A 17,712-nucleotide genomic window follows, 5' to 3' on the forward strand; every position below is an offset into this window, starting at 1 on the left:
GTCACCTCTAGTAATCCCACATGAGCATCCATGTCACCTCTAGTAATCCCACATGAGCATCCATGTCACCTCTAGTAATCCCACATGAGCGTCCGTGTCACCTCTAGTAATCCCACATGAGCGTCCATGTCACCTCTAGTAATCCCACATGAGCGTCCATGTCACCTCTAGTAATCCCACATGAGCGTCCTGTTCACCTCTAGTAATCCCACATGAGCGTCCTGTTCACCTCTAGTAATCCCACATGAGCGTCCATGTCACCTCTAGTAATCACACATGAGCGTCCACGTCACCTATAGTAATCCCACATGATCGTTCAGTGTTGATCAAGCTCCAGTCTAAGCATCCTAGCTTTTTTTGTTTTTTAATAAACATAAAAGCAAAGCCCATGTCACCTCTAGTAATCCCACATGAGCATCCATGTCACCTCTAGTAATCCCACATGAGCATCCATGTCACCTCTAGTAATCCCACATGAGCATCCATGTCACCTCTAGTAATCCCACATGAGCATCCATGTCACCTCTAGTAATCCCACATGAGCGTCCGTGTCACCTCTAGTAATCCCACATGAGCGTCCATGTCACCTCTAGTAATCCCACATGAGCGTCCTGTTCACCTCTAGTAATCCCACATGAGCGTCCATGTCACCGCTAGTAATCCCACATGAGCATCCACGTCACCTCTAGTAATCCCACATGAGCGTCCATGTCACCTCTAGCAATCCCACATGAGCGTCCGTGTCACCTCTAGTAATCCCACATGAGCGTCCCTGTCACCTCTAGTAATCCCACATGAGCGTCCGTGTCACCTCTAGTAATCCCACATGAGCGTCCGTGTCACCTATAGTAATCCCACATGAGCGTCCCTGTCACCTCTGGTAATCCCACATGAGCGTCCTGTTCACCTCTAGTAATCCCACATGAGCGTCCATGTCACCTCTAGTAATCCCACATGAGCGTCCACGTCACCTCTAGTAATCCCACATGAGCGTTCAGTGTTGATCAAGCTCAAGTCTAAGCATCCTATCTTTTTTGTTTTTTAATAAACATAAAAGCAAAGCCCATGTCACCACTAGTAATCCCACATGAGCATCCATGTCACCTCTAGTAATCCCACATGAGCATCCATGTCACCTGTAGTAATCCCACATGAGCGTCCATGTCACCTCTAGTAATTCCCCATGAGCGTCCATGTCACCTCTAGTAATCCCACATGAGCATCCTGTTCACCTCTAGTAATTCCCACATGAGCGTCCACGTCACCTCTAGTAATCCCACATGAGCGTCCATGTCGCCTCCAGTAATCCCACATGAGCGTCCATGTCACCTCTAGTAATCCCACATGAGCCTCCATGTCACCTCTAGTAATCCCCCATGAGCGTCCGTGTCACCTCTAGTAATCCCACCTGTGTCCGTGTCACCTCTAGTAATCCCACCTGAGCGTCCGTGTCACCTCTAGTAATCCCACATTAGCGTCCGTGTCACCTCTAGTAATCCCCCATGAGCGTCCGTGTCACCTCTAGTAATCCCACATGAGCGTCCGTGTCACCTCTAGTAATCCCACATGAGCGTCCGTGTCACCTATAGTAATCCCACATGAGCGTCCCTGTCACCTCTGGTAATCCCACATGAGCGTCCTGTTCACCTCTAGTAATCCCACATGAGCGTCCATGTCACCTCTAGTAATCCCACATGAGCGTCCACGTCACCTCTAGTAATCCCACATGAGCGTTCAGTGTTGATCAAGCTCAAGTCTAAGCATCCTATCTTTTTTGTTTTTTAATAAACATAAAAGCAAAGCCCATGTCACCACTAGTAATCCCACATGAGCATCCATGTCACCTCTAGTAATCCCACATGAGCATCCATGTCACCTGTAGTAATCCCACATGAGCGTCCATGTCACCTCTAGTAATCCCCCATTAGCGTCCATGTCACCTCTAGTAATCCCACCTGAGCGTCCATGTCACCTCTAGTAATCTCACATGAACGTCCATGTCACCTCTAGTAATCCCACATGAGCGTCCGTGTCACCTCAAGTAATCCCACATGAGCGTCCGTGTCACCTCTAGTAATCCCACATGAGCGTCTGTGTCACCTCTAGTAATCCCACATGAGTGTCCGTGTCACCTCTAGTAATCCCACATGAGTGCCCATGTCACCTCTAGTCATCCCACATGAGCGTCCCTGTCATCTCTAGTCATCCCACATGAGCGTCCGTGTCTCCTCTAGTAATCCCACATGAGTGTCCATGTCACCTCTAGTAATCCCATATGAGCGTCCATGTCACCTCTAGTAATCCCATATGAGCGTCCATGTCACCTCTAGTAATCCCACATGAGCGTTCAGTGTTGATCAAGCTCCAGTCTAAGCATCCTAGAATTTTTTGTCTTTCTCTATCGTCCTAAGTGGATGCTGGGGTTCCTGAAAGGACCATGGGGAATAGCGGCTCCGCAGGAGACAGGGCACAAAAGTAAAGCTTTTACAGGTCAGGTGGTGTGTACTGGCTCCTCCCCCTATGACCCTCCTCCAGACTCAAGTTAGATTTTTGTGCCCGGCCGAGAAGGGTGCAATTCTAGGTGGCTCTCATAAAGAGCTGCTTAGACAGTTTAGCTTAGGTTTTTTATTTTACAGTGATTCCTGCTGGCAACAGGATCACTGCAACGAGGGACAGAGGGGAGAAGAAGTGAACTCACCTGCGTGCAGGATGGATTGGCTTCTTGGCTACTGGACATGAAGCTCCAGAGGGACGATCACAGGTACAGCCTGGATGGTCACCGGAGCCGCGCCGCCGGCCCCCTCGCAGATGCTGAAGCAAGAAGAGGTCCAGAATCGGCGGCTGAAGACTCCAGCAGTCTTCTAAGGTAGCGCACAGCACTGCAGCTGTGCGCCATTTTCCTCTCAGCACACTTCACACGGCAGTCACTGAGGGTGCAGGGCGCTGGGGAGGGGGCGCCCTGGGAGGCAAATGAAAACCTTTTAAAGGCAAAATATACCTCACATATAGCCCCCAGAGGCTATATGGAGATATTTACCCCTGCCTAAATGTACTAAATAGCGGGAGACGAGCCCGCCGAAAAAGGGGTGGGGCCTATCTCCTCAGCACACGGCGCCATTTTCTGTCACAGCTCCGCTGGTCAGGACGGCTCCCAGGTCTCTCCCCTGCACTGCACTACAGAAACAGGGTAAAACAGAGAGGGGGGGCATATTAATGGCTATATATTTATATAAAAAGCAGCTATAAGGGAGCACTTAATCATAAGGCTATCCCTGTCATATATAGCGCTTTTTGGTGTGTGCTGGCAGACTCTCCCTCTGTCTCCCCAAAGGGCTAGTGGGTCCTGTCTTCGTATAGAGCATTCCCTGGGTGTCTGCTGTGTGTCGGTACGTGTGTGTCGACATGTATGAGGACGATATTGGTGTGGAGGCGGAGCAATTGCCAAATATGAGGATGTCACCCCCTAGGGAGTCGACACCGGAATGGATGCCTTTATTTGTGGAATTACGGGATAGCGTCAATTCGCTTAAGCAGTCGTTTGCCGACATGAGGCGGCCGGACAATCAATTAGTGCCTGTCCAGGCGCCTCAAGCACCGTCAGGGGCTGTAAAACGCCCTTTGCCTCAGTCGGTCGACACAGACCCAGACACAGGCACTGATTCCAGTGGTGAGGGCGACGAATCAACCGTATTTTCCAGTAGGGCCACACGTTATATGATTTTGGCAATGAAGGAGGCGTTACACTTAGCTGATACTACAGGTACCACTAAACAGGGTATTATGTGGGGTGTGAAAAAACTACCAGTAGTTTTTCCCGAATCAGAAGAATTAAATGACGTGTGTGATGAAGCGTGGGTTGCCCCCGATAAAAAACTGCTAATTTCAAAGAAGTTATTGGCTTTATACCCTTTCCCACCAGAGGTTAGGGAGCGCTGGGAAACACCTCCTAGGGTGGACAAAGCGCTAACACGCTTATCAAAACAAGTGGCGTTACCCTCTCCTGAGACGGCCGCACTTAAAGATCCATCAGATAGGAGGATGGAAAATATCCAAAAAAGTATATACACACATGCAGGTGTTATACTACGACCAGCTATTGCGACTGCCTGGATGTGCAGTGCTGGGGTAGTTTGGTCAGAGTCCCTGATCGAAAATATTGATACCCTGGACAGGGACAATATTTTACTGTCGTTAGAACAAATAAAGGATGCTTTTCTTTATATGCGTGATGCACAGAGAGATATCTGCACACTGGCATCACGGGTAAGTGCTATGTCCATTTCGGCCAGAAGAGCTTTATGGACACGACAGTGGACAGGCGATGCGGATTCAAAACGGCATATGGAAGTTTTGCCGTATAAGGGGGAGGAGTTATTTGGGGTCGGTCTATCGGATTTGGTGGCCACGGCTACGGCCGGGAAATCCACCTTTCTACCTCAAGTCACTCCCCAACAGAAAAAGGCACCGACCTTTCAACCGCAGCCCTTTCGTTCCTTTAAAAACAAGAGAGCAAAGGGCTATTCATATCTGCCACGAGGCAGAGGACGAGGGAAGAGACAGCAACAGGCAGCTCCTTCCCAGGAACAGAAGCCCTCCCCGGCTTCTACAAAAGCCTCAGCATGACGCTGGGGCTTCTCAAGCGGACTCGGGGGCGGTAGGCGGGCGTCTCAAGAATTACAGCGCGCAGTGGGCTCACTCGCAGGTAAATCCCTGGATCCTGCAGATAATATCTCAGGGGTACAGGTTGGAATTAGAGACGTCTCCACCTCGCCGTTTCCTGAAGTCTGCTTTACCAACGTCCCCCTCTGAAAGGGAGACGGTTTTGGAAGCCATTCACAAGCTGTACTCTCAGCAGGTGATAGTCAAGGTACCTCTTCTACAGCAAGGGAAGGGGTATTACTCCACTCTATTTGTGGTACCGAAGCCGGATGGCTCGGTAAGGCCTATTCTAAATCTGAAGTCCTTGAACCTGTACATAAAGAAGTTCAAGTTCAAGATGGAGTCACTCAGAGCAGTGATAGCGAACCTGGAAGAAGGGAATTTACCCCTCACCAGGGGTACCTCAGGTTCGTTGTACAAAACTGTCACTATCAGTTTCAGACGCTGCCGTTTGGGTTGTCCACGGCACCTCGGGTCTTTACAAAGGTAATGGCCGAGATGATGATTCTTCTTCGAAGAAAAGGCGTATTAATTATCCCATACTTGGACGATCTCCTAATAAGGGCAAGGTCCAGAGAACAGCTAGAGATGGGATTGGCACTATCTCAAGAGGTGCTAAAGCAGCACGGATGGATTCTGAATATTCCAAAATCCCAATTAATGCCGACAACTCGTCTGCTGTTCCTGGGGATGATTCTGGACACAGTTCAGAAAAAGGTTTTTCTTCCCGAGGAAAAAGCCAAGGAGTTATCCGACCTGGTCAGGAACCTCCTAAAACCAGGAAAGGTGTCTGTACATCAATGCACAAGAGTCCTGGGAAAAATGGTAGCTTCTTACGAAGCAATTCCGTTCGGCAGATTCCATGCAAGAATTTTTCAAAGGGATCTGTTGGACAAATGGTCAGGGTCGCATCTTCAGATGCACCTGCGGATAACCCTGTCGCCAAGGACAAGGGTATCTCTCCTGTGGTGGTTGCAGGAGGCTCATCTATTGGAGGGCCGCAGATTCGGCATACAGGATTGGATCCTGGTGACCACGGACGCCAGCCTGAGAGGCTGGGGAGCAGTCACACAGGGAAGAAACTTCCAGGGAGTGTGGACGAGCCTGGAAAAGTCTCTGCACATAAACATTCTGGAACTAAGAGCGATCTGCAATGCTCTAAGCCAGGCGGAACCTCTGCTTCAAGGAAGACCGGTGTTGATCCAGTCGGACAACATCACGGCAGTCGCCCATGTAAACAGACAGGGCGGCACAAGAAGCAGGAGTGCAATGGCAGAAGCTGCCAGGATCCTTCGCTGGGCGGAGAATCACGTGATAGCTTTGTCAGCAGTATTCATCCCGGGCGTGGACAACTGGGAAGCAGACTTCCTCAGCAGACACGATCTTCACCCGGGAGAGTGGGGACTTCATCCAGAAGTTTTTCACATGCTAATAAACCGTTGGGAAAAACCAATGGTGGACATGATGGCGTCTCGCCTCAACAAAAAACTGGACAGGTATTGCGCCAGGTCAAGAGATCCGCAGGCAATAGCTGTGGACGCGCTGGTAACACCTTGGGTGTATCAGTCGGTGTATGTGTTTCCTCCTCTGCCTCTCATACCAAAGGTATTGAGAATTATACGGCGAAGAGGAGTAAGAACGATACTAGTGGCTCCGGATTGGCCAAGAAGGACTTGGTACCCGGAACTTCAAGAGATGGTCACGGACGAGCCGTGGCCTCTACCTCTGAGAAGGGACCTGCTCCAGCAGGGTCCGTGTCTCTTTCAAGACTTACCGCGGCTGCGTTTGACGGCATGGCGGTTGAACGCCAGATCCTAAAAGGAAAAGGCATTCCAGAAGAGGTCATTCCTACCTTGATAAAGGCAAAGAAGGAAGTCACCGCGAAGCATTATCACCGTATTTGGCGAAAATATGTTGCGTGGTGCGAGGATCGGAGTGCTCCGACGGAGGAATTTCAACTGGGTCGTTTCCTACATTTCCTGCAATCAGGATTGTCTATGGGTCTCAAATTGGGATCTATAAAGGTTCAAATTTCGGCCCTGTCAATATTCTTCCAAAAAGAATTGGCCTCAGTCCCTGAGGTCCAGACTTTTGTCAAAGGAGTACTGCATATACAGCCTCCTGTGGTGCCTCCGGTGGCACCGTGGAATCTAAATGTAGTTTTAGATTTCCTCAAATCCCATTGGTTTGAACCACTAAAGAATGTGGATTTGAAATATCTCACATGGAAAGTGACTATGTTACTGGCCCTGGCTTCGGCCAGGAGAGTATCTGAATTGGCGGCTTTATCTTATAAAAGCCCTTATTTAATTTTCCATTCGGATAGGGCAGAGCTGCGGACACATCCGCATTTTCTCCCTAAGGTGGTATCAGCGTTTCACCTGAACCAGCCTATTGTAGTGCCTGCGGCTACAGACGACTTGGAGGACTCCAAGTTGTTAGACGTTGTCAGAGCCTTAAAAATATATATTTCAAGGACGGCTGGAGTCAGAAAATCTGACTCGCTGTTTATACTGTATGCACCCAACAAGTTGGGTGCTCCTGCTTCTAAGCAGTCGATTGCTCGTTGGATTTGTAACACAATTCATCTTGCACATTCTGTGGCAGGCCTGCCACAGCCTAAATCTGTTAAGGCCCATTCCACAAGGAGGGTGGGCTCATCTTGGGCGGCTGCCCGAGGGGTCTCGGCATTACAACTCTGCCGAGCAGCTACGTGGTCAGGGGAGAACACGTTTGTAAAATTTTACAAATTTGATACCCTGGCAAAAGAGGACCTGGAGTTCTCTCATTCGGTGCTGCAGAGTCATCCGCACTCTCCCGCCCGTTTGGGAGCTTTGGTATAATCCCCATGGTCCTTTCAGGAACCCCAGCATCCACTTAGGACGATAGAGAAAATAAGAATTTACTTACCGATAATTCTATTTCTCGGAGTCCGTAGTGGATGCTGGGCGCCCATCCCAAGTGCGGATTATCTGCAATACTTGTACATAGTTATTGTTAACTAATTTGGGTTATTGTTTAGGAAGCCATCTTTCAGAGGCTCCTCTGTTATCATACTGTTAACTGGGTTTAGATCACAAGTTGTACGGTGTGATTGGTGTGGCTGGTATGAGTCTTACCTGGGATTCAAAATCCTCCCTTATTGTGTACGCTCGTCCGGGCACAGTACCTAACTGGAGTCTGGAGGAGGGTCATAGGGGGAGGAGCCAGTACACACCACCTGACCTGTAAAAGCTTTACTTTTGTGCCCTGTCTCCTGCGGAGCCGCTATTCCCCATGGTCCTTTCAGGAACCCCAGCATCCACTACGGACTCCGAGAAATAGAATTATCGGTAAGTAAATTCTTATTTTTAATAAACATAAAAGCAATGATTAGAGGTATAAGAAAATGTCAGTTATAGAATTATATATTGTATCCTATAACACCCTGGGTCTTGTCTACTCATTTTATATATTAATGTATTTTATTTCCAGCAGATGAACACACAAGCAGGAATATCTCAGAAGGACATCTAATGTTATCCCTGGATTGTGACATAAAAGATAATGACCGTAGACAGGATTCTCCAGGAGATAATCCCATTACCCCAATTATACATCCAGCTCTATCAGCTGATCCTTCTGATCCTGGGAAATGTTCTCCTGATCACTCTGATATTGGTGCGTCTGTTACAGCTCTGAGAGTAGATACAGAGTTTCCCTGGTCTATAGATACCAAATGTTTTACACAGAACACAAACCGTATTACTCATCAGCCAGCTAAGGCAGGTGAGAGGCCATTTCCATGTTCTGAGTGTGGGAAATGTTTTACATATAAATCAGATCTTGTTAGACATCAGAGACGTCACACAGGTGAGAAACCATTTCCTTGTTCTGAGTGTGGGAAATGTTTTACACAGAAATCAGCTCTTGTTACACATCAGAGACGTCACACAGATGAGAAGCCGTATTCCTGTTCTGAGTGTGGGAAATGTTTTGCACGGAAATCAGCTCTTGTTATACATCAGAGAAGTCACACAGATGAGAAGCCGTATTCCTGTTCTGAGTGTGGGAAATGTTTTGCACGGAAATCAGCTCTTGTTATACATCAGAGAAGTCACACAGGTGAGAAGCCGTTTTCCTGTTCTGAGTGTGGGAAATGTTTTGCACGGAAATCAGATCTTGTTACACATCAGAGAAGTCACACAGGTGAGAAGCCGTATTCCTGTTCTGAGTGTGGGAAATGTTTTACACAGAAATCACATCTTGTTACACATCAGAGAAGTCACACAGGTGAGAAGCCGTATTCATGTTCTGAGTGTGGGAAATGTTTTGCACATAAATCAGATCTTGTTAAACATCATAGAAGTCACACAGGTGAGAAGCCGTTTTCCTGTTCTGAGTGTGGGAAATGTTTTGCATATAAATCACATTTTGTTTTTCATCAACGTGCTCACACAGGTGAGAAGCCGTATTTCTGTTCTGAGTGTGGGAAATGTTTTGCATATAAATCACATTTTGTTTTTCATCAACGTGCTCACACAGGTGAGAAGCCGTATTCCTGTTCTGAGTGTGGGAAATGTTTTTCATTGAAATCAATTCTTGTTAGACATCAGAGAAGTCACACAGGTGAGAAACTGTATTCCTGTTCTGAGTGTGGGAAATGTTTTGCACAGAAATCATATCTTGTTACACATCAGAGAAGTCACACAGGTGAGAAGCCGTATTCCTGTTCTGAGTGTGGGAAATGTTTTGCACAGAAATCAGATCTTGTTACACATCAGCGATTTCACAGATGAGAAGCCATTTTCATGCTGTGAGAGAAATAAATCCGCTCTTGTTGAACATATTAGACATTACCCAAGTACGGAACCATTTAAATCTTCTGGAGTATAATTATCACTGTCATGCAATGTTCCTCAAAGGTGAATCCTATCTCCTATGCTTTATGCAATATAAATGCTACCACTGGGTGATATAATCAGACGTCTTGGCCTGGTCTGCCACTGCTATGCTGATTACCTGCTTTTTGCTCCATGTACTGAGAACCTAATACCAATCCTAAATGGTTGTCTAGCTCAGCGCCAGGGGTGGATGATCCCAGTTGGCTGTGATTCAGTCTTTGTGAAACATAATAGAAGCTCCCCAACAAAGGACAAGACTACAGCTTTACCAACCATCTGGATTTATACTTTGGTGTTCAGAACTGCAAAATACTGAACATGTGCTGAATCTTTGTGTTGTCCTGGTATGTGGCTGACACAGATATCAGGTATCTGCCACATACAAATCCTCATTCTTCCATCTGTGGACCATAGCCAGAATCAAGCACTTGATTCCCTCAGAAGTTCATAGACTACTGCAATGCCATCTACCTGGGTCTCCCAGCAAAAGAATTACAGAGCTTGCAGCTAGTACAGAATGCAGCAGCCAAGCTGTTACCTAACCAGCCCGTTCCTGCCTCATAACACCCATTCTCTACTCCCTTCACCGGCTGCCTGTAAGATGGAAAATCTATTTCATTATTGGCTAACTGACCTTCCCAGCCCAATATTACATGGTCCAAGGTACTAGAAGCAGCTTCTGCCTCCTTACTGCCCTGCTTGCTGGCTTCTACAGATGAAGGACTGTTACCAGCAGTACCAAGAATCTCCTGTCATTCATTTATGGGTTGAACGTTTAGCTTTGCAGCCCTGACCATGGAACTCACTGCCTTGCACAGTCCAAGAGACCACCACTCTAGAGACCTTCACAAGTAGACTGATGACTGTTACTCACCCTTTTCATTAATGTACCTCTATTTACTTCCTAAATAATACATCCCAAATGCTTAGGTCTTTTTTCTGCTGTTTATTTTGTATCTTGTGCTTTGTGTAACTGTAAATGTGTAATGCCAGTTTCTACAATCTGTATTGCTGCACGACAGTATGGCGGCCATTGGAACGTGTTTTGGGATCCAAGATCCTATCCATATATACCCTGTACATTATCATGTGCATTAGAGTCACCCGGGGGGGGGGCAGTGAATATAGGTGCTTGTGTTTACATATATATATATATATATATGTACATATGAAAATGCTACAGGTCTGTCATATATTAAAGTATTATTGTCCAGACTGTAAGTTGTTAACGCTGTTTGTTTTATGTGCTGAACAATCCTGGGTCCCTCTGTACGTTACTCCCATGAGCTAGAATGTCTGTGGGTGCTTAGTACGTGTGTGTCGACATGTCGGTAACTGAATGTTTTTTCTCACAAGAGAACGAATGTGTGTGGGTGGCCCTGTCAACACCACCAATATCTGACTGGGTAAAATATTTGCATATCAGAAAACAGTTGCATAAATGTGTGTCCCAGACACAGTGTGGAATTATCTATGAAGGGTGTGATGTTCATAGCTATTTTTTCTCTCAGACCCCTCGAGGTCGCAAGGATGTTAATTTGCCCAGTTCCTAATCCCTGCGCTATGAATGTATTCTAGCTATGTACCCACGGGTACATTACTTAGACCTGCCATAGCAGGCACATGGGTGCATAGTAGCATTCAAAATGGTTGGTATGTCTTAACATCCGATATTGATACCCTGGAGGGGGATTAAATACTCCTTACGTTGGGTCGTATCATGGACGCTGCAGCATGATTCCATGAGACTGCAGGGGAATTCTTGAGTTCACAGACCGATTCCATGAAGGTCTCGGCTAGGAGGTCATTGCACATTCATATTGGAATTCTGATGCTACCTCCAAGTAGAATTGGAGTCTCTTCCCTATACAGGGAAGCCTGATTGGTGGCGGCCTGATAAAAAAACAAAACATTTTTGATCTTGGCAGCTGCCACAAGTAGGTTTACCTTCTTGCCCTATGTTTCCTCGACATCCTTTTCGGATATGAGGACACCCGCCTCCTCGGGTTCCCAGGAGCAGAAGTCCTCCCCGGCTTCTGCCAAATCCACCGCATGATGCTGGGTCTCCACTGCAGGAGACCGCACCGGTGGGGGCACGTCTCCAGCTCTGCAAATTGTGTCCTAAGGATACACACTGGAGTTTCAAGACGTTCCCCCTCGCTGTTTTTTCAAATCAACCTTACCAGTTTCACTTCCAGACAGAGTTCTAGTCTGTGGAGCAGTACAAAAATTGTGTCTAAATCAGATTGTGGTCCCGGCTCCACTGGCACAGCAAGGGGAGGGCTTTTATTCAAGCCTGTTTGTAGTACTAAAGCCGGATGGCTCGGTAAGACCTATCCTCAACCTGATATCTCTCAATTTCTTCCTGAAGAAATTCAAATTCCAGATGGAGTCTCTCAGAGCGGTGATCTCCAGTCTGGAGGAGGGGGAATTCATGGTCTCGTTGGACATGAAGGATGCTTACCTTCATGTCCCCATCTATCCCCCTCACCAAAGTTACCTGAGGTTTGCAATCCAGGATATTCATTACTAATTTCAGACGTTGCCGTTTGGCCGGTCCATGGCTCAGAGGATTTTCACCAAAGTTATGGTAGAAATGATGGTTCTTCTCCTACGCAAGCAAGGAGTTACAATTATCCTGTACTTGGACGTTCTCCTGATAAAAACGAAATCACAGGACAAGTTGGTACAGGACATTGCACTGTCCCTGTCGATTCTGCAGCACAGTCCAGCAGAGAGTGTTTCTCCCTATGGAGAAGGCTCTGGATATTCAGAGTTTGGTAAAACTCTTGCTGAAACCAAAAACATTAATCGATGCATTCAATTGCTGGGGGAAATGGTGGCAGCATGCGAGGCCCTCCAGTAGGGAGGTTCCATGCCAGGGTGTTTCAGTTGGACCTGTTAGACAAGTAGTCCGGATCCCACCTTCATATGCACCGGAGGATAATTCTATCTCCCAACACCAGAATCTCACTCCTGTGGTGGCTCCACAGCTCTCACCTCTTAGCGGGACGCCGGTTCGGGATCCAGGACTGGATCCTAGTGACCACGGATACAAGTCTCCGAGGTTGGGGGGGCAGTCACTCTGGGGGTGAACTTCCAAGGAAGATGGTCAAGTCCGAAAACTCATCTTCATATAAACGTTCTGGAACTGACATCTTCACTACCTGCCAGTCCTGATCCACTCGGACAATGTCACGGCAGTAGCATACATAAACCGCCAAGGCGGCGCAGAAAGCAGAGCAGCAATGGCAGAAGCCACAAAGATTCTTCGCTGGGCGGAGAAACATACAAGCGTTCTGTCTGCAATATTCATTCTGGGTGTGGACGACTGGGAAGCAGACTTCCTCAGCAGACACGACCTACATCCAAGAGAGTGGAGCCTCCATCAGGAGGTCTTCACGATAGTGACATGTCTTTGGGGGGGTTTCCCCATATAGACATGATGGCATCTCACATCAGCAGAAAAATTCTGAAGTTTGTTCCAGGTCCAGGGACCCTCAAGCGGCGGCAGTGGATGCACTGACGACACCTTGGGTGTATCCGTCAGTATACATATTCTCTCCACTTCCTCTCATCCCAAAGGTTTTGAGAATTCTGAGAAGAACACTGATTCCAGCACTCCTTGGAGTTCCAGATTGGCCAAGGAGAATTTGGTTCCCCTGATCTTCAGATGTTACTGGTCGAAGATCCCTGGCCTCTTCCTCTTCGCAAGGACCTGCTACGGCAGGGGCCGTTCGTCTATCTAGACTTACAGTGGCTACGTTTGACGGCATGGCGGTTGAACGCCAGATTTTAGCCCGAGAGGGTATTCCCAGTGAAAGTCATCCCTACCCTTATTCTTTCTAGGAAGGGGTGTGATAAGCACTATCACCGTATGTGGAGGAAATATATTTCCTGGCTCGAGTCCAAGAAAGCTCCAGTGGAGAAATTTGACCTTGGACGTTTTCTCCATTTTTCTACAAAATGGAGTGGATGCAGGCCTTAAATTAGACTCCAAAAAAGTGCAGATTTCTGCTTTGTCGATTTTCTTTCAGAAACAATTGGCCTCACTTCCTGAGGTGCAGACCTTTGTAAAAGGGGTCCTGCACATCCAACCTCCTTTTGTGCACCATGGGACCTTAAGGTGGTATTAACATTCCTAAAATCACATTGGTTTGAACCTTTACGTGAAGGGTGTTGAAATTCCTCACTTGGAAGGTTGTCATTTTGTTAGCATTGGCATCCGCTAGGCGGGTGTCTGCATTGGCGTCCTTGTCTTACAAGAGCCCTTATTTGATCTTTCATAAAGATAGAGCAGCATTGAGGACTTGGCAACAATTCTGCAGAAGGTGGTTTCCTCTTTTCATATCAACCAACCTATTGTGGTGCCAGTGGCTACTGGCGCTTTGGCTGAGGAAAAGTGTCTGGATGTGGTCAGAGCTTTGAAAATTTATGTCGCCAGAACGGCTCCAGTTGGAAAACCAGAGTCTGTTTGTCCTCTATGCTCCCAATAAGACTGGGTGTCCTGCTTCCAAGCAGACCATTGCCCGCTGGATATGTCAGACAATTCAGCGGGCTCATTCCACGGCAGGTTTGCCGTTACCGAAATTGGTGAGGGCCCTTTCAACTAGGAAGGTGGGCACGTCCTGGGCGACTGCCCAGGGTGTCTTTGCATTACAACTTTGCCGAGCTGCTACTAGATCGGGGTCAAACACGTTTGCTATGTTTTACAAGTTTGATACCTTAGCCAATGAAGACCTAAAGCTTGGTCAATCGGTGCTGCAGGGTCATCCGCACTCTCCCGCCCGCTATAGAGCTTTGGTATAAACCCCATGGTTCTTTTGGTGTCCCCAACATCCTCTAGGACGAAATAGAAAATAGGATTTTAATACCTACCGGTAAATCCTTTTCTATGAGTCCGTAGAGGATGTTGGGCGCCCGTCCCAGTGTGTACTGTATCTGCAGTTATTAGTTCTGGTTACACACTAGTTGTGTTTCTGTTGGTTCAGCTTGTTGCTGAATTTGTTCATGTTCGTTGACATGTGTTCAGTTGAATACCATGTTGTACGGCATGCTTATGGCGTGGCCTGGTAAGATGCTTGCCTTGGTTGACAATAATTCCTTTCCTCGAAATGTCCGTCTCCCTGGGCACAGTTCCTAAGCTGAGGTCTAGAGGAGGAGGGATATAGAGGGAGGAGCTAGGTCACGGTCTTAAAAGTATTAAAGTGCCCATGTCTCCTGCGGGTCCCATCTATACCCCATGGTTCTTTTGGTGTCCCCAACATCCTCTACGGGCTCATAGAAAAGTATTTACCGGTATTCTATTTTTTTCATCATTCTGTTTCATGTAAGCATACAGGTAAGTGATGGCACGGTGGTCACTGACCGTCACATTCCGGTGGTATAATGGAAGTGGACTGTCTGGGCTTATTCTAGTCTACTGCAGAAATAAACTCAGCCTTTATCCTGCTTAAAAAAAATTACAAAGCACATAAATCAAGATTGGTCGGACAAGACTGAAGCCACATTAATGGTGGCACATTATATAGGCTGAGGACCCATGCTTCTGGGATATATGGCATAACTCCCTCTTCACCCACAAAAACCTTCCCTTCACCATTCACAATGTCCACCATTGCCCCTTCAGAAGGGACACAACTTTCCTTTGCTTTTTCCACCTTCACAGAGCCCAGGACCACCTCCATGACCATTTCATGTTTAACTGGAGGCCAGGTATCTGGGAGGTTCATGGCCTGAGATGACCACAGAACCACCAGGTAGTGGGCAAGAAGAATCTACAGCCTCCTGAGGAACTGGAGAGTCCAAGGATCCACCCCACATGAGGCAGAGAAGGGTCAACCACAGAGACTGGCTCACCTATTTCCTTCCTAAAAGCTGCTCTTTACCCAGTTTGAAACCTGTGGGATCCCACTCCAATTTCCCTTGGGAGTCCTTACCCTCACTAATCCCCTCTGAACCTACCAGTTCCTTCCCCTTCCAACCACTCCTCCTTTTTAAGCTTTGCACCCCCTGCTGTGTGAGTCCCATCAAACCACTCCTCCATTCCTTGACTCATTGGTGTAGCAACCCCTTTCTCCCCTCCACCCCCACCACACTGCTACACTGCAGTTAAGCTGTGAGACATGCTGCTAGCAGCACTCACTACTCAGCACACACACTCACATCATGATTACACATCTGTGCCAGATATACTGTCTGACAACCAGGACGAGACACTCCCAGAAAGGCATGTATGTATGAGTACAGAGAGAGTGGGCGCAGTGGGTCTGCATGACTGACACCCAGGACGAGACACTCCCAGAAAGGCATGTATGTATGAGTACGGAGAGAGTGGGCGCAGTGGGGCTGCATCACTGACAGCCAGGACGAGACACTCCCAGAAAGGCATGTATGTATGAGTACGGAGAGAGTGGGAGCAGTGGGGCTGCATCACTGACCAGGACGAGACACTCCCAGAAAGGCATGTATGTATGAGTACGGAGAGAGTGGGAGCAGTGGGGCTGCATCACTGACACCCAGGACGAGACACTCCCAGAAAGGCATGTATGTATGAGTACGGAGAGAGTGGGCGCAGTGGGACTGCATCACTGACAGCCAGGACGAGACACTCCCAGAAAGGCATGTATGTATGAGTACGGAGAGAGTGGGAGCAGTGGGGCTGCATGACTGACAACCAGGACGAGACACTCCCAGAAAGGCATGTATGTATGAGTCCGGAAAGAGTGGGAGCAGTGGGGCTGCATCACTGACAGCCAGGACGAGACACTCCCAGAAAGGCATGTATGTATGAGTACGGAGAGAGTGGGAGCAGTGGGGCTGCATCACTGACAACCAGGACGAGACACTCCCAGAAAGGCATGTATGTATGAGTATGGAGAGAGTGGGCGCAGTGGGGCTGCATCACTGACACCCAGGACGAGACACTCCCAGAAAGACATGTATGTATGAGTACAGAGAGAGTGGGCGCAGTGGGGCTGCATCACTGACCAGGACGAGACACTCCCAGAAAGACATGTATGTATGAGTACGGAGAGAGTGGGCGCAGTGGGGCTGCTTCACTGACAACCAGGACGAAACACTCCCAGAAAGGCATGTATGTATGAGTACAGAGAGAGTGGGCGCAGTGGGACTGCATCACTGACAGCCAGGACGAGACACTCCCAGAAAGGCATGTATGTATGAGTACAGAGAGAGTGGGCGCAGTGGGGCTGCATGACTGACAACCAGGATGAGACACTCCCAGAAAGACATGTATGTATGAGTACGGAGAGAGTGGGCGCAGTGGGGCTGCATCACTGACCAGGACGAGACACTCCCAGAAAGACATGTATGTATGAGTACGGAGAGAGTGGGTGCAGTGGGGCTGCATCACTGACAGCCAGGACGAGACACTCCCAGAAAGACATGTATGTATGAGTACGGAGAGAGTGGGCGCAGTGGTGCTGCATCACTGACAACCAGGATGAGACACTCCCAGAAAGGCATGTATGTATGAGTACGGAGAGAGTGGGAGCAGTGGGGCTGCATCACTGACAGCCAGGATGAGACACTCCCAGAAAGGCATGTATGTATGAGTACGGAGAGAGTGGGTGCAGTGGGGCTGCATCACTGACCAGGATGAGACACTCCCAGAAAGGCATGTATGTATGAGTACAGAGAGAGTGGGAGCAGTGGGGCTGCATCACTGACACCCAGGACGAGACACTCCCAGAAAGACATGTATGTATGAGTACGGAGAGAGTGGGCGCAGTGGGGCTGCATCACTGACAGCCAGGACGAGACACTCCCAGAAAGGCATGTATGTATGAGTACGGAGAGAGTGGGCGCAGTGGGGCTGCATCACTGACAACCAGGACGAGACACTCCCAGAAAGACATGTATGTATGAGTACAGAGAGAGTGGGAGCAGTGGGGCTGCATCACTGACCAGGACGAGACACTCCCAGAAAGGCATGTATGTATGAGTACGGAGAGAGTGGGTGCAGTGGGGCTGCATCACTGACACCCAGGACGAGACACTCCCAGAAAGGCATGTATGTATGAGTACGGAGAGAGTGGGAGCAGTGGGGCTGCATGACTGACAGCCAGGATGAGACACTCCCAGAAAGGCATGTATGTATGAGTACGGAGAGAGTGGGAGCAGTGGGGCTGCATGACTGACAACCAGG

At 48.3% G+C, this 17,712-nt stretch overlaps 1 protein-coding gene across 1 annotated transcript in view; it reads left to right on the forward strand.

The window, feature by feature from the left end:
* The window catches only part of LOC135040831 (zinc finger protein 84-like), a gene marked incomplete at its 3' end in the record, with an annotated part of 80,640 nt that overhangs the window by 21,423 nt on the left and 41,505 nt on the right, over positions 1–17,712 (forward strand). Inside the window, exon 2 of the mRNA XM_063954869.1 lies at positions 8,137–9,404. Coding sequence (XP_063810939.1) covers positions 8,137–9,404 — 1,268 coding nt within the window. The remainder of the gene's footprint in view (positions 1–8,136; positions 9,405–17,712) is intronic.

Source organism: Pseudophryne corroboree, unplaced genomic scaffold (assembly GCF_028390025.1).
Source record: "Pseudophryne corroboree isolate aPseCor3 unplaced genomic scaffold, aPseCor3.hap2 scaffold_771, whole genome shotgun sequence".
Taxonomy (NCBI): Eukaryota; Metazoa; Chordata; class Amphibia; order Anura; family Myobatrachidae; genus Pseudophryne; species Pseudophryne corroboree.